This window comes from Caretta caretta, chromosome 13 (assembly GCF_965140235.1).
Source record: "Caretta caretta isolate rCarCar2 chromosome 13, rCarCar1.hap1, whole genome shotgun sequence".
NCBI lineage: Eukaryota > Metazoa > Chordata > Testudines > Cheloniidae > Caretta > Caretta caretta.
In genome coordinates, this window is record NC_134218.1 from 33,185,325 (window position 1) to 33,196,020 (window position 10,696).

General features: G+C 42.9%; 1 protein-coding gene across 1 annotated transcript; it reads left to right on the forward strand.

The window, feature by feature from the left end:
• Positions 1–1,776: 1,776 nt before the first annotated feature.
• Positions 1,777–10,128, forward strand: LOC142068878 (olfactory receptor 6C75-like). The gene is made up of 2 exons (XM_075119003.1): positions 1,777–2,716; positions 9,842–10,128. The coding sequence occupies exons 1-2, from the start codon at positions 1,780–1,782 to the stop codon at positions 10,126–10,128; spliced, it is 1,224 nt and encodes a 407-aa protein (XP_074975104.1). The 5' UTR covers positions 1,777–1,779.
• Positions 10,129–10,696: the final 568 nt, after the last annotated feature.

Below are 10,696 nucleotides of genomic sequence, written 5' to 3' on the forward strand. Positions count from 1 at the left end.
GTGCTAAAGGAATTGGCGGCTGTGATTGCAGAGCCATTGGCCATTATCTTTGAAAACTCGTGGCGAACCGGGGAAGTCCCGGATGACTGGAAAAAGGCTAATGTAGTGCCAATCTTTAAAAAAGGGAAGAAGGAGGATCCTGGGAACTACAGGCCAGTCAGCCTCACCTCAGTCCCTGGAAAAATCATGGAGCAGGTCCTCAAAGAATCAATCCTGAAGCACTTGCATGAGAGGAAAGTGATCAGGAACAGCCAGCATGGATTCACCAAGGGAAGGTCATGCCTGACTAATCTAATCGCCTTTTATGATGAGATTACTGGTTCTGTGGATGAAGGGAAAGCAGTGGATGTATTGTTTCTTGACTTTAGCAAAGCTTTTGACACGGTCTCCCACAGTATTCTTGTCAGCAAGTTAAGGAAGTATGGGCTGGATGAATGCACTACAAGGTGGGTAGAAAGCTGGCTAGATTGTCGGGCTCAACGGGTAGTTATCAATGGCTCCATGTCTAGTTGGCAGCCGGTATCAAGTGGAGTGCCCCAAGGGTCGGTCCTGGGGCCGGTTTTGTTCAATATCTTCATAAATGATCTGGAGGATGGTGTGGATTGCACTCTCAGCAAATTTGCAGATGATACTAAACTGGGAGGAGTGGTAGATACGCTGGAGGGGAGGGATAGGATACAGAAAGACCTAGACAAATTTGAGGATTGGGCCAAAAGAAATCTGATGAGGTTCAATAAGGATAAGTGCAGGGTCCTGCACTTAGGACGGAAGAACCCAATGCACAGCTACAGACTAGGGACCGAATGGCTAGGCAGCAGTTCTGCGGAAAAGGACCTAGGGGTGACAGTGGACGAGAAGCTGGATATGAGTCAGCAGTGTTCCCTTGTTGCCAAGAAGGCCAATGGCATTTTGGGATGTATAAGTAGGGGCATAGCGAGCAGATCGAGGGACGTGATCGCTCCCCTCTATTCAACATTGGTGAGGCCTCATCTGGAGTACTGTGTCCAGTTTTGGGCTCCACACTTCAAGAAGGATGTGGATAAATTGGAGAGAGTCCAGCGAAGGGCAACAAAAATGATTAGGGGTCTGGAACACATGAATTATGAGGAGAGGCTGAGGGAGCTGGGATTGTTTAGCCTGCAGAAGAGAAGAATGAGGGGGGATTTGATAGCTGCTTTCAACTACCTGAAAGGGGGTTCCAAAGAGGATGGCTCTAGACTGTTCTCAATGGTAGCAGATGACAGAACGAGGAGTAATGGTCTCAAGCTGCAGTGGGGGAGGTTTAGATTGGATATTAGGAAAAACTTTTTCACTAAGAGGGTGGTGAAACACTGGAATGCGCTACCTAGGGAGGTGGTAGAATCTCCTTCCTTAGAGGTTTTTAAGGTCAGGCTTGACAAAGCCCTGGCTGGGATGATTTAACTGGGAATTGGTCCTGCTTCGAGCAGGGGGTTGGACTAGATGACCTTCTGGGGTCCCTTCCAACCCTGATATTCTATGATTCTATGATTCTATGAAAGTTGAAGAGAGCCAAGGGAGTTAGATGGGACGTTTCCCTAATTCAGTAGGGTTCCATGCTCTTATTTCAGCTATATTGGAAGCTGAACCTCTTAAGGATAGGAGTCTTCCCTCTGGTTTTTTGACAACTTCACTTTCCAGTGGAGACATGCAGTGTTACAAGGTTACCTACTCCAGGTTTCTGCCAGTGTAACCGACAGCACAACCTGACTGCGTGCACTCGATCAATATTTAATGGTCTTCTGTTTCTAGGTACATATTATGGAGAAAGCAGAAGTAAGAAATCAAACACCCATTGTGGAATTCATCCTCTTAGGATTTGGGAATGTTCCTGAACTGCAGACCCTTCTCTTCCTCGTGTTTCTAGTGATCTACATTGTGACTGTCTCCGGAAACATCCTCTTCGTTGCACTAGTTGTGGCTGATCAGCAACTTCACATCCCCATGTACTTTTTACTGGGGAACTTGTCCTGCCTGGAGATCTGCTACACCTCCGCCATCCTGCCCAGGCTGCTGGCCAGTCTCCTGACTGGGGACAGAACCATTTCTGTTAAGGGCTGCATTGTGCAATTATATTTCTTTGGTATGCTGACAAATACAGAAAATCTGCTGCTCACGGCAATGTCTTATGATCGGTATTTAGCGATATGCAATCCACTCCGTTATGCTGCTCTGATGAATGGCAGGGTTTGTTGGCAGCTTGTGGCAGGGTCCTGGATAAGTAGCTTACTGCTCTGCACCATAGTAAATATTTTCTTCTTCCAATTAACGTTCTGTGATTCCAAAGAAATTGACCATTTCTTTTGTGATTTTTCACCTATGATAAAGCTGTCCTGTGTTGACACCCAGACTCTGGAACTGTTGACATTTATTATCGCTGTCATAGGGACATTTGTGCCCTTTCTTCTGACTCTGACATCCTACATTTGTATCATCACCACCATCCTGAGAATCCCTTCCAGCATCGGGAGGCAAAAGGCATTTTCCACCTGTTCCTCTCACCTCATTGTGCTTGCAATTTTGTATGTGACCGTATTAACTGTCTATGTAATTCCAACAGCCAACACTCCCAAGGTCCTACAAAAAATATTCTCTGTCTTCTACACAGTCCTGACTCCTATGATCAACCCTGTCATCTATAGCCTGAGAAACAAGGAGGTCAAAGAGTCCCTAAGAAAAGCTATTCTTAAACTAGTATGTTAGTGAAACAGGCATAGAATGTACAAGTATCAATTTTAGCATATAGTAAATAGAGATGAGGTGATATAGTTTCTTACTTGAGTCCTTGATAGCAGGGTTACCCCTTTCTTTCTTTCTTTCTTTCTTTCTTTCTTTCTTTCTTTCTTTCTTTCTTTCTTTCTTTCTTTCTTTCTTTCTTTCTCTTCCTGTTACTCTGCTACTTTTTGAGCATTCATCTTTCATACATTTAATAGACATTTCTTTATACAAAACTTCATACTGTAAGAAACATTCTTTATAAAAATTGGGCTTTTTTTCCAAACTCACGTTTCAGTAAAGCACTCTGGCTCATTCATCCATACATGAACACTATGTCCAAATTCTGCTAGGAGCTTACCATCTTTTGGGTGGTTCTGGGTCTCTTCCACTCCCACTGAAGCCAATGAAAGTCATTCTCCACTTTTTAGGACCCTTCATTTTCATTTATGCCTCTGAACAGTAGGTGAAAAATATTGCCTCCACAGTGAGTGGAGAACTTTGATTGGGCAGTATTCTATGCAGATCTGTAGCTGGGTAAACAAAAAATGAAAGTCTGGGGAGGGCTGGGAGTCTCCGTGTCCTGCCATGTGAAATTTCCCGCCTGTTCATACATCTTTGCAGGGTCAAGGCAACATTAAAATATCTATATCAATAGTGATATAAATATGGATATCAATACAGATATATGAAATGCAAACATAAGATGTATGGCCAAAATTTTCATAGCTCATGAGACCCGATTTCCCTCCCCAACGCAAATAAAAAAGAAAGGGATGAATTACTATGAATAGGAAATGAGCACTGAAAATCACTAGGCAACTTTGCTAATTTCAGCCTAGATATTGTCACACAATCTTCCCTCATCCCAGACAGAAATATGCTATACACATAAAAATATTTACCATGAAAATTTGACCAAAAAAAAAAAAGAATTAAAAAATAAAATCGCACTGAGTCTCCCTGGTATTTTCGTTCTTCCTCCAAATTTTTGGGCCCTGTTTTTTTACCAAAAAATATCGTCATTCTCCAGCTCTCCTTGTAACTGGTTAGATTTCCATTGTTCTCCTGATCATCCAACCCACCCTCCTGCTGTCCCCTGATGCAGGGCCATATGGGGTGTGTGACACTACACGCCATATTCTTCATGGAGATGTTATAATATGAATTTGGAGTAACTAAGACATGTTTTAGGCAATATGGGTCTTGTGAGATATCATTGGAAAGGTTATTACTTACTGATTCTGATTATCTAATTATTACGTATGTGTCATTGTTATATCTGAAGTTAGGAATATTAGTTATCCAGCATAGAACAGCTTCAACCAGAGTGATAGAGGGCACCCCACACACTGCAATATCCCAGTGACTAGTGGTGAGGGACTCACCTGAGAAGTAGCAGAGCCTTGTTCAAATCCCCCTTCTTCTCCCTCCAACAGGGGAGGAACTTGAACAGGGATCGCTGACATCCCAGCTGAGTGCGCTAACCACTGGGCTAAAAGTGACAAGGGAGTCCCTACTTCCACCCCAACTTTTTGCATGAGCTCACCTACCAACTGGGACCCCTTGGGTGAGTTAGGTGGGGGAACTCTGGGATGTATGTGTCCAGATGTCTGGTCTGAGGCTGCCGTGTGCATGCCCAGAGACACCCTCGGGAATTTGACTGCAAACAGTAGGATGCTGGTTGAGTTTAGCTGCCTACAGTGTTTGGGAGCAGTTGAGTGGAGGTTTAGAGAACCCTCTTGGGCCTGATTCTGTGATTTAGGCACCTACAGTAGTTAAGAGCCAAAGTCCATATTTTGTATCTCGCCCCCTGCTGCTTTTGAAAATTTCACTCATTCCTATCTGCATCTTTAGGCAAATAAATACTATTAAAGCTCCCCAGCTCTGTGTGTGTGTGTGTTTTTACAGTCTGCGTAGTAACTGTGCCTCTTGACCATGGGCATCTCAGATTGGTTACAATGAAAGCATAACGGGTAGCAATGCTTCTGTGTTCTCCTTTTGAAAATAGTATTTTAATCACACATTAGTTTGAGATGCAGGAGAACTTTTTGTACAATGGCCCAGATTCTCATTTCAGTTACACTTGTGTAATTACAAACGATTTCCCCTTACTCCAGTCGTGTATCCATTATCAGAACCTGGCCCAGTATCTCAGTGATAAACCCCGGCTTCAGATACACCCTGGTGTAGCCACAGTGAAATGAGAGGAGTTACACCAGGGAACAACTTGGCCCATAGTATTGAAAAATCATTGCCACTTACTAGCAATATTTCAGAGGACATGACACAATCTATGCTGCTGTAAATTAATACCCAAAGGTCCTAACTGCAAACCCTCCATCACCAGTGGGATATATTAGTGAAGACACAGTTTAGAGTCCAGCGAGGAATTCTTGTGTTGTGTTTATACCTCAGTTATTTAAATCCCAAATTCCCTGGATGTTGCAAGGGGCTCAGAACAGTCAGCTGGGCTTTTCACTGATATGAATCCAGGTGATTTTGCTACTGTCTAAATGCTGGTAAAAAGGGATGGCAATTTGGTAGCTTTGGCCCATTTTCTAGTGGACACAGGTCAAAACCATGGCTCCGGCTCCAGGCCTAGGACCTCTGTGAAGCCAATAGGTGGAGCGTTGATGACTTTTGGTGGCGTCTGACCTGTTCCTCAATATTAGTTTGTTCATCACTATATACCCTTAGACTGGATAGGAGTGTCTATCTGTAGACTAGTTATGAGAATTCAAGTATATACAGTCACTAACCAGCTAATTAATAAAAAGAATGGTACCAGTTAAGCATTCAGTCATACTCATTAATAACCATGCCATTTTCTTTAAGAAGACATTCAGAAATTCATGATTCTTTATGTCTGAGATGTTCAAAGAAACCAAAGGGAATTAGATGCCCAATTGCCATGGAAAATCTCTCAGAATTGGGCTTCTAACTCCCATAGGTCCCTTTAAAATCCAAGGTGGCTTTATGGGTAAACATTATGTTATGTGTATTCACAGAGTATCTCCAGATTGCAAGAACAATTAAGGTTTTAAAGAGTTATTTTATTCTGAGTAGCATTATTTATTATTTTATAGCACACACAGGTATGCTAAAAATTTCACAGAAAATTACTATTCCATAAGAAATGAGTTTACGATCCCACTGAATGACATTTTAAGATACATCAAAACTTCAGCAATCCCATGATATACATAAGTGATAAAAATGCTTGGCACTTCTAACCTAGATGAGGTTAACATGAGCTTGAATTTTTACCTCTGCTGAATGGCTTTTGTTTTACATTGGTTTAAATTAGAGGGGAATCTGTACTATTGACTTGAGTGAATTTTTCATAGAATCAAACATTTTAAGGCCAGTGGGGACTTTAGGGCAATCCCATCCGTAGAATCTCAGCTGGCGGCTCCTCAGTATAACCCAGCACGTTCAGCTGAACATAAGGATACTTTTCAGAGAGATACCCCACCCCTTAGATAATACACGGATTCTAAGGCCAGAAGGGACCATTCTGCTCATCTGGTCTAATCTCCTATAGAGAACAGGCCAGAGAATTTCCCCCAAAATAATTCCTTTTGAACTAGAGCAAAACTTAAAAAAAACCCAATCCAATCTTGTTTTAAAACTTGCCAATGATGGAGAATCCACCACAACCTTTGGGAAATTGTTTTCATGATTAATTAGTCTCTCTCTTAAAAATTATGCCTTATTTCCAGTCTGTAATTAAGTTATTACTTACCCTTCACTTCAATAAGCAAAATACAGATAGCTCCTTCCGTCTCTGCCATGAGACAGTTTTCTAGACCATGAATCAGTCTTCTAACCTTTCTCTGAAACCATTCCAGTTATTCAACATGGTTTTTAATGTAGGGCCACCAGGACTGGGAACAAAATTCCAGTGATGGTCTCACCGACATATTATACATTTACATGACCGTGAACGTAAGGAGAAATAATCCTTCAATGGAGAGACGCATGATTTGCACCTGTCTGAGAGGAGAACACTGAAGGTGGTTTAGACATGAATATTACCTATTTAAGACAAGGATGGAGCTGCACAATTTCCCCACTCCCAGAGTTTCCCAAGCACAGCACACAACAATATCATACCATAGATTTTGCCTGAGGGAACCTTTTCCTTCCTGTTGATTTCCTGAGAGCACATTTTATCTCCCTGTTCCTCGGGCTGTAAATAACAGGGTTAAATGTTGCAGTTAGCACCAGGTAAATCAAGAAAAGGAGCCTGTCTTATACTGGTATCGTATACTGGTATAGCTTATTGCCCCTGATTGGTATCATATTGGTACCATAGCATCTGCACTAGGGGGATGTTACACTTTTAACAATATGGGTGTGGTACAATTTGTGTGTGTAGATGAGCCCTCAGTCTCTCCTTCTCACTCAGTGACTTCTTTATTCCTCTCCCATCTCTGTTTTCAATCTATTTCCTATTAATTGGTATTCCGCACCCTTGTATCTGAAAAGACTTAAGTCCCTGTGTTTGATCAGTGTTCGGGTACAATTTTCAAAAGCACCTAAGTGACATAGATATTATATTTTTATCATTTATTAGTTGAATTTTTCTTATAATAGCTCCCCGGTCATGGACCAGGACCCCATTGTTCTAGGCGCTGTACAGATGCGAACAAAAACATGCTTCCTGCTCCAAAGAACAAAACTGATGGAATTTTTCACAGTAATAAATTTAAGCTTGTGGGGCTATGGCCCCATTGACATTCATGGCACTGTGGCTGACAGGATATGTCCTACGTAGCAAAACTTCTCCACAGACTTGAGAGGAGTGTTATTGATCTTAATAACTGGGTAGACATGAATCCCTGGGCAAAGCTTGGTGCCGACCCATATAAACTGGGAAGACTAAAGCCTTTCAGGCTGCAGGAGACTAAACTGTTTGAACCCAGGCAGAAACAGAGAGAGTGAAGTTCCACCAGTGACCAAGGTCCCTGCAATGGCATGGAATGGATTAGCTGAGGTATGCCCAGGTGATCCCAGCAGGATCCCTACGCTGCAGAGGATGGTGAAAACCCTCAAGGTCCCTGCCCAATAGGAACTAGGGGAAAAATTTCTTCCCCATCCCAAATCTGGTGATTTGAAGACCCTGCACACATGAGCAAGACCCACCAGCCAGCCATCTAGAAAGATGATTATCCGAACCACCTCATAGCTCTGTCTCATCTCATTCCATGTCCCATCTCTAGTTGTAGCCAATCCCTGATGCTTCACAGGAAGCTGACCCTGCCAGCCCTCCCCCCATCTGTGCAATTGTGCACTGTTAAAAAAAATCACCATAGTATCTGAGCATCGCATAGTCTTTAATGTACCCTTCATATGCAACAGCTGTAACTGTTATGAAAATTAATGTATGTAGTGTTGTAGCCGTGCTGGTCCCAGGGTATTAGAGGGACAAGGTGGGTGAGGTGATATCTCGTATTGGACCAACTTTTTTGGCGAGAGAAACCAGCTTTCTAGTTTACACAGAGCTGAAGAAGAAGTCAGTCCAATAACAGATATTACCTCACGCACCTTTTCTTATGAAAATTCATGACAGAGATCGGTTTCATTGACTTAAACTGAAGGAAACGCATGTGCAGTAAAAACTGTGTGTAATCCCTCTGGAGCCTGTGCCTTATTTTTTACTGACTCCTTATTAGAGGGAATGGAGCTGAATCTCTTCTCACTCACATGGTGTAAATCAGGAGTAACTTCACTGGAGTGAATCGGGCTCATTTTCCTCTGGCACACCTGGTGTAAATTAGAGTCTTTTGTTGCTTCATCTGAAACAACTAGATCTGGCCACCGTTGGGGATATGTCAAATTTCAGAATTTATGTCATAAGATGACCAATGGTACAGTCAGGGAGAAATGCATATCGAACAGTGGGGGTGGGGCTATTTATGCATCCCAGGAGCGAATGTGATGCTGGGATGCATGAACAGGGGAATGTCAAGTCAGAAAGGAGAGGTTATTTTACCTGTGTATTTGGCCCTGGTGTAACCACTGCTGGAATATAGTGTCCAGGTTTGATGTCCACAATTCAAGAAGAATATTGATAAAGTAGAAAGGGTTCAGAGAAGACCCACAAGAATGATTAAAGGATTAGAAAACATGTCTTATAGTGAAAGGTTCAAGGAGCTCAATCTATTTATCTTCACAAAGAGACGGTGAATGGGTTACTTGATTACAGTTTATAAGTATCTACTTGGGGGAAAATATTTAATAATGGGCTCTTCAATCTTGCAGACAGAGGTCTAACTCCATCCAGAGGCTGGAAGTAGAAGCTAGATCAAGTAGAAGCTAGACCCAACTGCTGGGCAGCTAAATTGCGGAGAGAGGGGAATCTCAATATCTTTGGAATTAAATGGAAGATGTTAGTTACAAATTTAATTGATTTTCTTCTCTCCTTTAGATGCAATCAGTGGAAAACACTGAGTGGGGAAATCAAGCCACCATCACAAAATTCATTCTCGTGGGATTCGGAAATCTCCCTGAACTGCAGATTCTTCTCTTCCTGCTGTTTTCATTAGCGACTTTGTGACGATGGCCAGGAACATCCTCATTGTTGCTCTGGTTGTGGGTGATCAACAACTTCACACCCCCATGTATTTCTTCCTTAGAAAATTGTCCTGCTTGGAGACTTGCTACACCTAGCCCACCCTGCTGAGGATACTGGCCAGTCTCCTGACTTGGGACAGAACTATTTCTTTTGACGGCTGCATTGTACAAATGTATTTCTTTGGTTCTCTGGAGCTAAAGAATCCAGCAGCAATGTGGTATGATCATTATTTAGCAATGTGTAAACTCCTGCACTATGTAACCCTTATGAATAGGGTTTGGTCTCCTGCTTGCAGCTGGCTCTTGGTTAAGTGCATTTCTGGCTCTTACCATAACAGCATTGTTCGTATCACAATTAACTTTTTGGGGCCCCAATGAAATGGACCATTTCTTCTGTGATCTCAGCCCTGTGTTAAAGCTCTCCAGAACTGACATCTTCTGATGGCACTTACAGCTTTCATATTCGGCTCGATTTTCACTTTCCCCCCAATTCTGTTAATTGTTATGTTGTCTGTTGCTATTATAGGCACCATCCTGAGACTCTCGTCTGCCACGGGGAAGCAGAAGTCCTTTTCTATCTGCTCCTCTCACCTCATGGTGGTTGCAGCTTTCTATGGGACCCTGACGATTGTGTACGTCTTACCCAACAATGATACCCTGGGGGACCTGAACAAAGTGGGCTCGGTCTTCAACATGGTCCTGACTCCCTTGCTCAATCCTCTCATTTACCACCTGAGAAACTGGGAGGAAAAAGAGGCCCTGAGAAAAAGGTTAAGTGAATTTGTGCTGTGCACGAGAATGCAGACACTGTGAGCCAATTTATTTAGGATAAAATGAAATGGAGAGAATCTATGGTCCCATTGCAACAAATGGGAGTTAGGCACCTAGGTGCTCCTGAAAGTCTCAGTAGGTGCCTAAATATCTTTAAAGTTCTGGCTCCTGTATCCTAAGCTACAGGAATGGGAATCCTAGGTACCATAAAGGACTCTGGCCCAAGTCCTAAGAATGCTCCAGATGGGTGAGGAAACTGAGGCAGGGAAATATGCGTAAGTTTTCTACTGTTTTGTTCAACACAGTGTATTTCTCATTCAATCTAGGTAAAGAGTAATTCTGTTTAGAGGCCTTCGCAAAGCCTGTGCATCTGTTTGCTTTATCTTTCATCTGCCCCTGGAGCAGTGAACTGTAAACTGAGAGCACCTACGTGGGTGGATCTTTGGGATGGGGGGGTCCTTGACCTACTAGGGCATCTGGGGCAGCAGCACTGGTCCTCGGGGACTAAGGTAACTGGGTCATGTCGTTCCATTTCCATGACGGGTTAGAAAGCAGAAACCATGCTGCAGCCTGCTGAGATCCGGGAAAGCTTAATGCACACATGGCTACA